The sequence below is a fragment of the Macaca fascicularis genome, chromosome 9 (assembly GCF_037993035.2).
Source record: "Macaca fascicularis isolate 582-1 chromosome 9, T2T-MFA8v1.1".
Taxonomy (NCBI): domain Eukaryota; kingdom Metazoa; phylum Chordata; class Mammalia; order Primates; family Cercopithecidae; genus Macaca; species Macaca fascicularis.
The window spans coordinates 30173500-30189399 of record NC_088383.1 but is presented as its reverse complement, the minus strand read 5'-3'; the positions used below and the strand labels follow the sequence as shown (position 1 = coordinate 30189399).

The window sequence follows — 15900 nt, the reverse complement described above, 5'->3', positions numbered from 1 at the left end:
TAAAGAACAGATCCAGGGCCAGCTGGCAAGGCCTCAGTAGGATGAGGATGCTGTGTTTTGGGTGAGAAGTGTAACTTGAGCAGCCATCCTGAAATTTCGTCACGAGAACCTTAAAACTTTGATCAGTTGTTCCATGTACACGAATCTACCTGAAGGAAGTATCAGGTGAATGTAAGGACTGGGAACGACCATCACCTGTATTCACGGCAGCCTGAGTGGGTTTTCTGGAACAGGTCAGACTGGGTCACTCCCTTGCTGTCTGCCACACACACTGCAGTCTAAGTGGCTTCCTGGGGCTCCAGCACCTTCGTGGTGAGCCCCGGGCACCTCTCCAAGCTCCTCCTGCTCGTCTCCTCCACCCAGGCCACTCCAGCCTCTTCCTGTTCCACAGACCACTGCCGTCCACTCACCTCCTGCCCTATGCCTCATTCCACTATCTGGAAACTTCCCCTGCCTACTCCATACTGCCTCTACATACGTACCCCTGTGTACTGCCTCTTATGAGGCAGGTTTCTGTTCAAATGTCACCTGAACCCTGCCCCCAACCCCCGCTCTATCCAGAGCCTTCTCATTCTCCCATCATTCTCAGTCCCTGCACTTGATCCCTTTATTTTCACAGCACTTCTCACCACCTAAAGCTACATGATCTCCCAGGAGCATGACAGACCGTGCAGCCCTGGCCTTACAACCCCACGGCCTTCTAACCCCAGGGCCTGCATCGTGCCTGGCAGGGACTGCTGCCCAGATCCGAGGCCTGCAGACATGTCTCTAACATTCAGATGATCTCTGCCTGGGTCTCGTCCGCTCAGTACAGAGTACCAGCCATTAAGATTTAACTCTGGGATTCTTCGACAACAGGACAATGCCATGTGCAAACCTCTTTATTCTCCTGGATGAATGAGTAACAATAGCATGGGGGAAGGCTGCAGAGACATTCTTGCCAGAAATAGATCCACACTCACCCAGCCTTCCACTGTCCCAAGAACCAATCATGTTCCCTAAAAAATATTTTCTACTATGGACTATGTTTTAGAAATGGTATTGGTAACAGTTGCATTTTAATTTATTCCTAATAATCATTTCAACTACCCCTTTATTTTTTTTTAATTACTTAATAGATTTTTTTTTTTTTTTTGAGACGGAGTCTCGCTCTGTCGCCCAGGCTGGAGTGCAATGGTGCGATATCGTCTCACTGCAAACTCCCCCTCCCGGGTTCACACCATTCTCCTGCCTCAGCCTCTGGAGTAGCTGGGACTACAGGCACCCACCACCACGCCTGGCTAATTTTTTTTTTTTTTTTTTTTTTAGTAGAGACAGGGTTTCACCGTGTTAGCCAGGAAGGTCTCGATCTCCTGACCTCATGATCTGCCCGCTTCAGCCTCCCAAAGTGCTAGGATTACAGGAGTGAGCCACCGCACCAGGCCCCCTTTATTTTTTTTTGTAAAGACCATGAGTGAAAATGCTTTTATCATGCCTTCAAAATCAGCCTCAGAGTGTGAGTCTTAATCTCTCTCATGTGAGCATTTTACCTGTTACCAATCCAGTGGATGGAGAATCATTTTATTTGTATTTGTATTATTTTTTTGAGACAGGGCCTCACTCTGTCACCCAGGCTGGAGTGCAGTGGCACCATCACCGCTCACTGCAGCCTTGACCTCCCAGGCTCCATCAGTCCTCCTTCCTCAGCCTCCTGGGTAGCTGGGACTTCAGGCGTGCACCACTACAGGTGTGAGCCATGATCCAACCCTGGAAAATCATTTTAGATATGAAATACTGCCAAGAAATGGCAATTGGTTATGCAAAATGGGCACTGAGATTGATAAATTAACTCACAGTGAGAAATGCTTCCCCTCAGTGCCCCCTGACTACCAGCTCCAGGAAACATTTCTTTAAGTAACGGTGTCCTAGAGGGAGGTGACACAACCCTAACATTATTCATGGTGCAGATAACACCCGAAGGAAAAGCCTTCTCTAACAGCAAGGGAGAGGCTGAGTGGACTGCTGGGGTGGCCGCAAACCATATATTTTCCCTAGAATGATTACCAAGTCAGCGATGAGTCATTCTCATTGCTGAGAGCTATCTTGTTAACAATGTGTTTATATCAGTCTTGTGACATCAATAACCACAGAATACCATTAAAATATCAGGAGTCATGTTTTAAAAGAATGTTGCTTGACAGAACAACATTATGTAAAGAAAATGAGGCTGTACATCACTATAAAGCAAGGCTCCGATTTTGTTTAGGAAAAGAAGACCCTCCCTGCGTAACACCCTGAGAGGAGGCCGCACACGGCAGCGTTCGCAGAGCTTCTCTTTAGGCCGTAGTGTTAGCACTGCTTTTGTTTGCACATCTTGATATGTTTCAGATTCTCCACGAGAGGCATGTATTGTTTTTAGGACTTCGAAAACCCCACGCCCGTTACCTATTTACCTCTGTTTACATTGGAAGGTCCAAGTTCTCCAGGGAAAGGAGCCCCCCTGTTTCCTGCAGTGTTTCCAGGGGGGGATGGTGGTGCACTCCGGGAGGCGGGAAGAGGAAGAAGAAAATGTGCAAAGTAAGTCACTTTTACTGCTGGAATTCGACTTTGCCTTTCCCTCTCTTGGAAGGAATTTTTATAAGCTGGGGGCTGAAAGTGAGTCTGTCTTCATCTAGTTGTGGCTCTACCTCTGAAAGCCTCCTGAGGTTTGCCTGATAACTCAGCTCTATGGGTGTTTGTGACCTGTCTCTCTCTGGAGGATTTACTCGAGGATTCACCTTTGCACGCAGGAGGCTGGAAGGTGGTCTCCCCTCCTCTGTCTGCTCTTTTTAGGAGGAAAGAAAAATCAGTGGTTCTTCTATTATAAATTATGAAAATTTTGTTGACCAGCACCCCCCACAAAAAAAAAATCTTAGCTCTAGAGCCTTTTAAAGTGTGCCTGTTATAGAACTTGTTGTATAAATCTTGGAAACATGATTTTTCTACATTGTGAACTTCAGATCACCTGCTTCTACCTACCTAAGAACCCACTTTTGGGGGTGGCAGGAAGGCCTGATGCCTCAGTGCTTGGCAGGGCTCCCTGCGCAGTGCCTCAGCCCCTCTAGTCCCCTAAGTCCCTGGGCCTGGATGGAAGTGGCTGCCGTGGGCGGCACAGCGGGCACCATGAAGGGCGGCGTTCGCTGCCACTTGCTCACGTCCTGACTCCTCCGCGCCGCTGGTGCCCCCTGCAGGTGAGTGGCGGCTGTACTGCGTGCGCGGAGAGGTGCCCGTGGAAGGGAATTTGCTGGAAGTGGCCTGTCACTGTAGCAGCCTGAGGTCCAGGACTTCCATGGTGGTGCTCAACGTCAACAAGGCCCTCATCTACCTGTGGCACGGATGCAAAGCCCAGGCTCACACGAAGGAGGTCGGAAGGACCGCCGCGAACAAGATCAAGGAACAGTGAGTGTTGTGTCTGCGACGAGGCCCCCACACACCGGGCTTCCCAGAGGGACGGGGCAGGCTCAGGGCTACCAAGACTCCCAGCAGATCCCAGGCTGCTGAAAGTGACTGCAGCAAGGGATGGCTGGGAACGTGGTCGGGGGCCTCTGACATGCCAAGCAGAGAGGACACACATCCCAGTCCAGACCTCCGACTTGGGGGCCGCTCTCGCGGTCTGAGGATTTACCTGGCTGGGTGAGCTAATGCAGGTGAGGAGCCAGGGAGTGACTCTCGCGAGCACTCTGGGTTCTTTCTTCATAGTTGCCGTTCTGCTTTTGGATCGGAAGCCTGGGGGCCTTTGATATTTAAAGGGAGCACATTTCAAATACCTGTTAGGGATTTTGAGTTTTCTTTTGCCAGAACAGCGGAGTGTTAAAAAGCTAAAGACGAGGGTGGGAAACTGCCACCTGTTCAGACGGTAAGATGTCCCCCATTCTGGAGAGCAGCCCCTAATGGGGAGGGATCGGACTCTCTGGGCACTTCCCGGGTACAGTACTTCCGGGTTGGGTTTTCTTCCCCTCCCAGGCAGGCACCTGCCCTTGGCCACTTGCAAAGGCTCAGCACACTGTGAGACAGCACTGAGTGGGGACCTTGGGGAAGAGGGGAACCGGAAGGGCAGTGAAGGCCACAGCCCAGGGAGGACGCTGTGGTGGCCGGCCCCCCGCTAGGGTGGTCTGCCGCTGTGGCTCTGTGCTTTCAAGCCACACAGGCAAAATAAACGTTGCAAGCTGCCAAAGAAGCCCAGTGTCACTCAGGCATTCAGGAGGTAACTGAGACCCGTGAGGACCTCAGTGAGTAAAAGTGAAGAGCTTCCTAGGGGTACAACATGCCACCAGAGTTTGATTTGGTGAGCCCCATTCTCTGGGTTCTGGAACAGGGCAGTGGCCAGGGCCCCTGTGTCCGCTCTGAAAACACACTACACAGAGTGGGCAGAGAAGAGAACAGAGCAGGTCACCTCTCCACAGGCAGGCAGATGTGAAACAAGATGTTTCATCTGAAAACACCACCTGTGGGCTAGGGCACGGGGAGGGGTGAGAAATCACGTGCCCTGAGGTGGCCCAAGGCATTTGGGGCCCATCAGAGGGTTTACTTGGACCACTGAGGAAAAGAAAAACAACGAAGAGCTCATTCACATATTCACTCAGTAAATATTTACTGAGTACCCCATGGCGCCAAGCAATCTGGACGTACAGGACTTATCCTATAAATCTTGGAAAAATGGTTTTTCTACAACACAAACTTTGGGCAACCTGCTTCTAACTCCCGAAGGACTGGAGTCAGGAACTGGGGACTTGGTGGTGAATAAGCCCGAGTCTCTGTCCTCATGAAGTTCATGTTCTAGCAGGAGAGAAAGACAAGAAATGGTCAATATGTATTGTTCTATATAAAAATGCGTGTAATGTTCGTGACACATTAGATGTCATTAAACATCCCTCCCTAGGGGCAAGTCAACTTCCCCTCCTGCACCACGCACACTCATAAACCGCAGAGCACTTTTCCATTCATGAGGAAGAATTGCTTTTCCTTAGAAAGTAGAAAAGACGGTGAACTGATCTCCAGGTTTAGTTTTTAATAATTTTATGTCTGTACCCCATATATATATGTACCTACTATTAGTATATACCCACAAATATTAAAATTTTAAATTTTAAAAAAGCAGACGATAACAAGTATTGGCAAGGATGTGAAAATTGGAACCCTTACACATTACTGGGGAGGTTGTAAAACAGTACAGCCACTTTGGAAAACAGGCTAGCAATTTCTCAAAAGATGTAACCATACAGTTACCATATGAATAGCAACTCTACTAGATATCTACCCAAGAGAAATGAAAACACTTGTATGTGAAGGTTTATAGCAATGTTAGTCATAGTGGTCAAAAAGTGGAAATAACCCAAATATCTACCAACACATTAATGGATGAAAAAAATGTGGCAAAGCCATACACTGGAATATTATTCTGCCATAAAAAAGAATTCAGTACTGATACATACTACAACATGGATGAACCTTAAAAACATCACATTGAGTTAAAAAACTCAGTCACAAAAGAACATACATAATTCCATCTGTATGAAATGTCCAGAATAGGCAAGTCTATAAATACAGAAGTAGATTAGTGGGTTCTGAGGACTAAGGATGGGGGAAATGCAGAGTGACTGCTAATGGGTACAGGGCTTCCTTTTCCAGGAGATGAAAACGTTCTGAAATTAGTATGACAGTTGCACAACTCTGTGAATACACTAAAATCTGTACACATAAAAAGAGTGAATTTTATGACATGTGAATTATATCTCAAGAAAGCTATTATAAAGCTGTTATAATAGTAATAGTAATTTTGGGTCGCCAGCACTCTCCAGACTTATAAAGAACTCTTGACGTTTCTCCCTTGCAGATGCCCTCTGGAAGCAGGACTGCATAGTAGCAGCAAAGTCACAATACACGAGTGTGATGAAGGCTCCGAGCCACTCGGATTCTGGGACGCCTTGGGAAGGAGAGACAGGAAAGCCTATGATTGCATGCTTCAAGGTAATGTGGCATCCACAGCCTGCAATCTGGCTTTTTTGTTTGTTTATTTTTGGAAACGAGAGTCTTGCTCTGTTACCCAGACTGGAGTATAGTGGTGCGATCACAGCTCACTGCAGCTTCAACTTCCGGGGCTCAAGTGATCAGCCTGCCTCAGCCTCCCAAAATGCTGGGATTGCAGGCTTGAGCCACTGTGCCCCATTCATGTTTTATCTTAATTCTTCAGTCTGTCTGAAATCTAGTGTGATGAGTATTATGTCCAGCTGATTGAACAGTATTTTTCTTTCCGGGGGTGAGTTTAACGTGGACACCAAGACTTCAAATTCCCACTGGCGAATCAGCTCCCAAGGCTTCCTGGGGACCAAGCCATCTTCCAGGGTCTTAGGGACTCAGGGCACCATTTTCTTTCTTTCCTCAGCTGCCACCTGAGAAACAGCAGTTCTCTGGGTGTTGGAGTGGGACCTGGGGAAGGAAGCCAACCTCTTATCCCCTTTCCAGAGCCCTTCAGTCATTAACCTGCTTGGAAATACAAAGGCCGTGTCTGTATAGAATAGGCACTCCCGTTCACCGGGGTGAGGTTAGGTGTGTATATGGGTGCTTTCCCAGCTGTTCTCAAAATACAGATGAACATAAGAAGGAAAGCGAACTTTTGTGAAGCAGTTCCAACAAACCAGATACCAGCCAACACCTTACATATAGTAACTCCGTTAGTACAACCCAACACTGTGCCATTTTTACAGATGAGGAAACTGAGGCATACAGAAGTTAATCAAGTTGCCCAAGGCTGGGCAGCAATGGAGTATCCTCATAACTGCTTCATAATACTCTGCCCCTCAATGTTTATAAACTTTTATATAGCTTTTTAAACATAATGCCTAGAAGACGTTTGAAATTATGGAGAAGTTAAAAAAAGAAATGAAGTCACTTATAACCACATTTCTTAGATGTAACAGAATTCATATTTCTCTATGCTATAATATAATATCTATTTTAAAAAATAATATGTGGATCTACTGTTTTGTAACCTGCTTTTTTCCTTTATTATGAATAATTTCCCAAGTTATTAAAATTTAGATATCTAATGGCCGTGAGATATTCTATTATTCTGTGAATATATGCCACTCTCTACCTGACAGTCTCTGGCAGCTGGGAAGTTGAGTTGTTTCTTGTTTCTGATTTTTCTCCCTTATATAATAATGCAGTTTGAATACTTTTTTAAATAATCCTATACATTCATTCCTAATTGAGAGGAATTCCTAGATGTGGAACTGCCGTGCTCATCATGAAAGTCTGATAGCATGTATCAGCTCGGGCCAAGTTTTATTCTCACTCGCAATATACAAAAGCGTTCATTTCTCAACACAATCATAAATTCAACATATTATCTTTTTCCTCTTTGCCAAATTGATGAAAGGAGACAGATAGCTAAGCATTGTTTTGTTTTACTTGGAAGTACATATATATGTATACTTATATACATAATGTGTGATATACACATACATATATCTGTGTATATATATGCATATGTATCTATATTTTTCAGCCATTTTAGTTTCTACTTTGGTGAGTGTTCTATTTGTGTCTTTTGTACATTTTATTATTTTTTCCTTATGTATGTCCCTTCATGTATTAAGGATATTAACTAGTTGCTGTATTACAAATATTTCCCATTTGTTACTTGGCTTTTCTTTTCTTTTTAATTTTGCATTGTTGTTTTTCATTTTTCTATAATCAATGCATTATTTTTCCTTTTGATTCATTCTTTTACTATTGCAATTGCTAAAAGGCCTTCTCCACCTTGAAGCTCAGATAAATCCTACCTGTGTTTCCATAGTGCTTTGAATTATTTCGTATTTTACATTCATTCTTCATCTGGAATTTACTTGGATGCACATGATATCTTCAGCTTTGTTCTCTTTTCTTTCAAAGATCCTGGAAGTTTTAACTTCGCACCCCGCCTGTTCATCCTCAGCAGCTCCTCTGGGGATTTCGCGGCCACGGAGTTTGTGTACCCTGCCCGAGCCCCGTCTGTGGTCAGTTCCATGCCCTTCCTGCAGGAAGATCTGTACAGTGCGCCCCAGCCAGGTAAGGCCTGCAGGGGGCAGCTATGCTGAGCATTAGAAGGCACATCTTCCAGAAAGCCTTTTGATTTTATGCTGGTATTTATTAAGCAGCTTCTGTTTGCCAAGCACACTCCCAGAACACCCAGAACATGTGCTTACACTCATTCCATCCTCACCCCTACACCAAAAGGAAGGAGGGTGAAATCAGCCACACTTTATAGCATAAGGAACGAGACTCAAGCAGAGCCTGGCGTCTCTGCTTTTCTCCCAGCCTTCCTCTCAGTCTTGGTGCTGCATGGTCACCAGTCAACTACCATTGCTCCAGCCATCATGTTTGCATTCAAGATAGAAAGAGAAAGAAGTGGGGAGGGAAAAAGGCCACTTAATAGCCACATCAGATAAAGCACATGTTTTCCCAGAAGCCCCGAGCAGACTTCTGCTTACATCCCATTGGCCAGAGCCTGTCACATGGCCAGCCCCAGCTGCAAGGGAGCGTGGGGAAGCAAATGGCAGAGGAGAAGGGTGTTGGGGTATTGGCTAAGTTAGCCAGGGAACAGGGTCTGCCATACCAAGGCTCCACAGCAGAGCCAAGACTCCAGCCCAGGTCTTCTGATCCCAAGGTGAGGGCTCTGTGCCCTCATTCTGGTTGGGAAAGTCACAAGAGACTGGGCTTGACAGCCCCTCCCGCCTGCCCTCCAACGAAGCCAAGGTCAGCTGCCTCTCAGTTTGGGTTTGTTGCTTCTCACATTACAAGAGCCTGGAGCTGCAGCCAGGGACCTCACCTTGCACTGAGAGCCCAGGGCACCACTGAAAGTTTGACCAGTGCACATGTCATGCTTGGAAAATCTTAGCCATCAGAAAGAGAGGCTGTGCCCACGCCCTTCATCCTGGGGCTCAGGGCGGGTTATCAACCTCCACTGGGCTTTCAAAGTGTGGCTTTCACAGAATCCTGAAACGCATGCTGGGAAAGGACACACGGTGAGCTGACCAGCAACAGTGAGAGGCGTTTTGCCCCGTGGAGTAAGAGTCAGGCTGACAATTTGAGGAGGAGAAAAAGTGAGGAGGAAAAGGCAGTAGAACAATTTTGATTTTTATTTCATTTTATATTTTTTAGAGGCAAGGTCTCACTCTGTCATCCAGGCTGGAGTGCAGTGGTGCAGTCATGGCTCACTGCAGCCTCGAACTCCTGGGCTCAAGCGATCCTCCCTCCTTAGCTTCCTGAGTAGCTGAGACTACATGCATGCACCACCATACCGGGCTAATTTTTTTTTTTTTCTTTTTGTAGAGATAGGGTCTCATCATGTTGCCCAGGCTGGTCTTCAACCTCTGGGCTCAAGCAGTCCTTCCTCCTCAGCCTCCCAAAGCACTGGGATTACCAGCATGAGCCACCACTCACAGTTTTGATGTTTAAAGCCCATTTCTCTGTAAGAGAACCATGAGCTCACCTCACTGCTAAGCAGTCGCGCGCAGGGCAGGAACGCCTCTGACCTGTCTGCCGTGAGATGTGTGCTCCAGTGTTGATTGTGCTCTTTGGAGATACGTGGTGCTAACAGCCCCTTGAGTGGCACATGCATTATCCCTTCCACTCTTAGCACAGTCCTGCCAGTATCCAGAAGGGCCAGCGGCTTCAGCTTGGGCAAAAGGAGGAGGACCTGGAGGACGAGGAATGAAAGAGACTAACTCCTTGACGCCACCTCTCTCTGCCTAGAGGCTTCTCCCAGTTGACCTTTCAAAGGGCTGGGGTGTCCTGGGTTTCTGTTTGCCTCTTTGCCCCTGGTTTGACGGCCAAGGGGGTTTCCCCCATGACACAGCAGCGGGGAGGAACAGCATCCACTAGGTTTGGGGAGGAGTGAGCTGGAAGTGTCCGTGAAAGAGCTTCTGATGGTCGAGCTCTGTCCCTGCCCTCACAGCGCTTTTCCTTGTTGACAATCACCACGAGGTGTACCTCTGGCAAGGCTGGTGGCCCATTGAGAACAAGATCACTGGTTCTGCCCGCATCCGCTGGGCCTCCGACCGGAAGAGCGCGATGGAGACCGTGCTCCAGTACTGCAAAGGTGAGGCTCCCTCTAACGCGCCTGCAGCACGGAACAGATGGGGAAGCCCCTCAGGCACGCCCAGCCAGGAGACCCCCTTCCCTTTCTGCGTGTGAAAGCCGGCATCCATAAAGCCTGGCCGGTGGTGATGAAACCAATTTTTTCCACTTTAACCTTCTGAGATGTATTAATTTTTAGATTAGCGCATTCTCAGCTGCCAGCTTGAAGAATAACTAGTTTTTCTGTCTGATATTATGAGGCTAACTTGTTACCCTCAAGGATAAAGGCTGTATTGTGGAACACCCCAGGCAGATTAAAACCCCACTGTACTCAGGGTTGATCATGCTGAGAGACAAGTTGGCCTCTGCCATGTACATTATCTGCAGGCACTACCATGCTGTTGGAGAATGGAGGTCTCCCCCAAGCAGTGAATGGCCATTGCCAACCTTTTTATTATTCATTATTATTTTTAGTATTATATCCAAAGAGAAATACCCATAGTAAGTTTGTGGTTCTTTACTATACACATGAAATTTCTAGTCTTTTATATAAAATGAAAATGCCAGTGATTAATATCTTATTTAATTTTTACAGTTTCATTGATAAAACTAGTTTAACATCACTGAGTATGTGCAATTGATTCTCTTCCTGAAAAACTCTTTAGCAATAAGTAACATATGAAACCTTCCACCCAATGTTATAGTGAATGTGGATGTATAAGATGCTGTCGTTCGCTGTCAGCCATATTGGAGTTAATCCCGTGGTAGGAAGGCAGAGGGAAGCCGCTACAGTGAATTCAGGAGGAAGAAAATGCTCCAGCCAGAAGCTGCAGACAGAGGAGCTCTCCCTTCCAGGAATACAGAGCGTTTTGTTAGGTTCAAGAAGTATAGACTCAGGTTGATTATAGGTCACAATTGTAGTCACAGGCATGAAACTAACATCTTACATAAACATTATCCATGTGTTGTTATGAACTACTCGTAACTTGCATTTTAAGCATGAAGTCATGAGTTCTGACGAAGAAAAGATTTCAAGGGAAATCAGTGAAAGACAGGGTCTCCCTCTCCCTTGGGTCTACTGACATTTTGTTCTGTGTAATTACAGGGAAAAATCTCAAGAAACCACCCCCCAAGTCTTACCTTATCCATGCTGGCCTGGAGCCCCTGACATTCACGAATATGTTTCCCAGCTGGGAGCACAGAGAGGACATTGCTGAGATCACAGAGATGGTGAGCACGCTTTCCTGCCCTGTGAAGGTGGCTCCTGCGCCTTTTGGATTGTGGGTTGACTTTACTTTGGGGAGAACATCCAGTTGCACTGTCAAAGTGGGAAAATATTTTTCCTTTTGTAACATCTTAACAAGTCGACATAGAATTTGCTTAGGAAGAAGAGAAGTCTAATGGAAAATCAGTTAACCATTGTAGTAATTTTTTACACATGATACCTAAATTTTAAAAACTTAAAAGCAAAGGTGAGTTTAATCATGCTGAGGACTATATATGTACATAAAAGCCGTGAACTCTTCATTCTGTTTGCCAAGAATCTGTTGCTTGGCATCGCTTGTCTCTCAGTGTCCATGTGACACACAATCAAACCCTCATGTTCCAGACATTAACCTTGTGTAGAGGAGACACAAACGAAATCTGATGAATTAATGTGTTCAGATAACTGAATGAATGGATGTACTGTGACTCACTTATGATAAGGTATCGCTCAACATCTCATTAATATTGTCTTTTATGAGACCACCTGGTATTTCCACATGAGCCATTTATCATAACTTCTGTCTACCAAAATATATTATTATCTAGAATGTTTTCTTTTCCAACCACACAGGAAAGAATTTTACTATAGCTATGTTGAATTTCTTATTTATGAGCTATTAACATTGCTAGCAATAGCAAATCCAAGGATTTGTTTTAATTTGGTGAGAGATAGGTTTTTTTTAACCATTTTAATTTTTTTTTACCATGTGGAGAGCTGCTTTGCTTGGGGAAATGACCCAAGTGTATTTTATAGGAAATTCGAGTAATTTCAAACAGAGTCTACTTCTGCGTAGCAATGGAGAGGGCCTGTTGGGTAGTACAGACGTCACTGCTCACCCTAACCTGTCTCCCTGGAGCCAAATGGACTTGATGTACACAGGGAAGGGGCTGACTACGGCCTGGTCTCAGCCACTGCTGGCTTTTTGATACTGTCAGAGAGGCCTGATGGTTGGTTTCCTGAGAAAGGAACTCAGATAAGACAAACATAACTTTCTCAAATTTCAAGACTAGGAGAGTTAATTTTGAGGTTTATTCCAAATAAACCAGCAAGTTATACAAATAATTAACATTCCCCAAGTGCTCACTCTGCACTAGGCACATCTCCAAGCACTTTACACTGATTTTCTCATTTATCAGAACAGTCCATCAAGATCTATCTTATTGTTATCCCCATTTTACTGGTGTGGGAGCAGAGGCCACAAAAACACGAAGTCACTTGGCCAAAGTGACTTCAGTGAGTGGAGGAGTCAGTACTCAGATGCAGGCAAAATCATCCAAAACCCACCTCTTCTTTTTTTAGAGACAGGATCTTGCTTTGTCACCCAGGCTGCAGTGTGGTGACTCAATCATGGCTCACACAAACCTTGAATGCTTGAGTTCAAACGACCCTTCCACTTCAGCCCCCCCAAGTAGGTAGAACTACAGGTGCACACCTCCATGCCTAGCCTATTTTTATATTATTTATAGAGACAGCGTCTCATCATATTGCCCAAGCTGGTCTCCAACTCCTGGGTTCAAGGAATCTTCCCACCTCAGCCTCCTAAAGTGTTGACATTACAGGCACAAGCCACTGCACCCAGCCCAAAATCCACCTCTTGACCACCAGTCTGCCCCATGTATTTCTAATATAAGCAGCAGTTCTTAGTCATGCATTCCCATCATCCACCCACCCAAAAGGAGAGCAGCCAATCTGGGGTCCCAAGTTTAATGGAGGATGAGAATTTACCCAGAATAGTTTGTTCATATTAAATTCACACAGTGGTTAAAAAAAAAAAAAAAAAAAAAAAGTTCTGCTCCAGAATATTCTAGATGCATTTTCTGACCTTTTTCTATTTCAGATTAAGAAATGGAGCTGGGGGAGGGAAGAGGGATGTGATTTCTTTTCAGGTTATTTTTTAACATTTTTAAACAAATTCCATTATTTGGAGGCTTCTGGTGTTTAGACTTCAAATCTACTAGTCTTGGTCTGTAATTCACTCATAGGAAAGTCCCTAAACATTTTTCCAGAGACAGTTCTGAAACAGGGTTTGTTTGAAACTCTGTGACAAGGTGAGAAAACATCTAGAAGTCAGAGAAAGACTCCGTCTCTCCAAAAAAGTTTTTAAAATATATTAGGTGGGCGTGGTGGCACATGCCAATAGTCCCAGCTACTCCAGAGGCTTGAGGTGGGAAGACTGTTTGAGTCCAGGAGGTTAAGGCTGCAGTGAGCTATGATCGAGCCACTGCCCTCCAGCCTGGGTGACAGTGAGACACTCTCTCTAAAAAATAACAAAATTTGAGGTCAAGTGTGGTGGTTCACACTTGTAATCCCAGCAGGAGGATCGCTTGAGGCCAGAAGTTTGAGACCAGCCTAAGCAATATAGCAAGACCCAGTTCTCTACCAAAAAAAAAAAAGAAAGAAAACAAAAGAAAAAGGAAAAATAAATTAGCCAGACGTGGTGATGCACCATACCCATAGTCCCAGCTACTCAGGAGGCTGAGGCAGGAGGATCACTTGAGCCCAGAAACTGGAGGCTGCAGTGAGCAATGATTGCACCACTGCACTCCAGCCTGAGTAGCAGAGTGAGACCTTGTCTCAAAAAATATCATTTTTTAATTTAAAATTTAAAAATTTAAAAAACTAAGAGTCTGGACAACTGCAGGGCTTTGGGCAATCCCTTATCTTTCAGAGACGCTTCCTCCTCAGTGATATGGAGCCATGCGTCCTCAGGCTGTGTGCAGATGGCACAGGGCTGTGTTTGCAAGCACTTAATGAAACAAGTTCAAATGTAGGACACAAGCTCTCCTCTCTGCCCCCTTCTCTTCTCTAGGACACAGAAGTTTCCAATCAGATCACCCTCGTGGAAGACGTCTTAGCCAAGCTCTGTAAAACCATTTACCCGCTGGCCGACCTCCTGGCCAGGCCACTCCCGGAGGGGGTTGATCCTCTGAAGCTTGAGATCTATCTCACCGATGAAGACTTCGAGGTAAGCGGTTCTTCCGGTGGGGTGGGGATGGGAGTAAAACAACACACGCACGCCCAGCCCATTTCACTGAGCCGCGGGGCGCTTCTCCCAATGTTTCCAGTTTGCACTAGACATGACACGGGACGAATACAACACCCTACCCGCCTGGAAGCAGGTGAACCTGAAGAAAGCAAAAGGCCTGTTCTGAGTGGGGAGATGCCAGAGGAACCTCGGAGTCACGTCCAGTACCATCGCACCAGGGAAATGGATATATATTTTTGGACTGGTGTTTTCCACAAAGTATTTTTCAATTAGAGTTTTCAGAACCCAACATTGTTAAAGATACTACTTGTCCGGGAGTTGTGTATTTTGTAAATGCTCAAGGGAACTGTTTGGAAACTTCTTTCCACCATTCAGCGGGTTATCAGAATTAATAAAAGTATCTATTATGTGCACTTAAGCCGCAGCTGCTATAGATAGCACTGCCTTCTTGTTCCAGCTAGGCAATGCCTCTTTTTTTTTTTTTTGAAGCAGTTCTCTTTATAAAGTGTTATTTTGATAGTTTGTGGATTCTAAAATATATATATATATTTATATAAACACCATATAAGTCAAATATGTATTTAACAAAGCAATATGTATTCATTCACTTTCAAGATTTGTTTTGGTGTCAAAATAATATGAAAAGGTAGATGGAGTTGCTTCTGTTGAATTAGCTCTGCCACCAATACGTATCTTCATACACGTTTGGAAACGTTTCCTGCAGCATTAGGTATGACTTGTTCTGAGTACTGCTTCCGGTGCTAAAATGAACAAAGAATTTGTACTTAATGGCATGGACTCTGGAGAATCTATGCGAATCAGCCTTTCTACCTTAATATCTCCCCCAAAATGTATAGTGCCTTGTTTTTATGTACAGTTTCTATACAGAACAGTTTGCTCTGCGTCTTTGATGATGGTTTGGAACATTACCTACGATTTTACTCTCAAATAGTCAAAATAAAAACATCTCAATTTCTAATACCTCTTGTAAACAGTACACATGTCATTTTGTGATACAGGACTCCCAAATAAAAGCATCAGAATAAACACAACAATGAACTGATTGGTTCACATTGAATTCCAAGCATGTTCCTTTTTGGAATTTTTTTTTTTAAATATTAACATAGCACCAGCATTTTGTCATTAAGTATAAATGACTATACATTTGAATTTAGTTTAGGGCAAGATTTTATACAAAGTCATAAGATTAAATACAGAGTTATTTGCCTCATAAAATTAGTACTCAGTACTATATTGAAGACATACTTCAGCAAATCATCATTCAGCAGAAGTTCTTTATCCCACAACTCTATCTACAATTTCAATTTTAGGATCTCAATGCCTTTAAAAAAAATTTTATTAGCCAGGCGAAGTGGCCCACACCTGTAATCCCGGCACTTTGGGAGGCTGAGGCGGGCGGATCACCTGAGACCAGGAGTTCAAGAGCAGCCTGGCCAACATGTTGAAACTTAGTCTCTACTAAAAATACAAAACTTAGTCGGGCATGGTGGCACGTGCCTGTAATCCCAGCTACTCAACAGGCTGAAGCAGGAGAATCGTTTGAAACCGG

At 44.9% G+C, this 15900-nt stretch overlaps 1 protein-coding gene across 34 annotated transcripts in view; it reads left to right on the top strand.

Annotated features, from left to right (window-relative positions):
• Positions 1 to 15382, top strand: part of LOC102125303 (supervillin) — a 275990-nt gene extending 260608 nt beyond the window's left edge. For 20 of the 34 annotated variants that reach the window (XM_074001307.1, XM_074001301.1, XM_005564890.5 and 17 more), the window contains 8 exons: positions 2451 to 2556; positions 3210 to 3417; positions 5852 to 5985; positions 7912 to 8067; positions 9956 to 10099; positions 11183 to 11307; positions 14154 to 14309; positions 14410 to 15382. In XM_074001307.1, coding sequence (XP_073857408.1) covers positions 2451 to 2556; positions 3210 to 3417; positions 5852 to 5985; positions 7912 to 8067; positions 9956 to 10099; positions 11183 to 11307; positions 14154 to 14309; positions 14410 to 14496 — 1116 coding nt within the window. In that variant the 3' untranslated portion in view covers positions 14497 to 15382. The remainder of the gene's footprint in view (positions 1 to 2450; positions 2557 to 3209; positions 3418 to 5851; positions 5986 to 7911; positions 8068 to 9955; positions 10100 to 11182; positions 11308 to 14153; positions 14310 to 14409) is intronic. The other 14 variants (XM_074001319.1, XM_074001317.1, XM_074001311.1 and 11 more) reach the window with 1 other exon arrangement.
• The last annotated feature ends 518 nt before the right edge of the window (positions 15383 to 15900 follow it).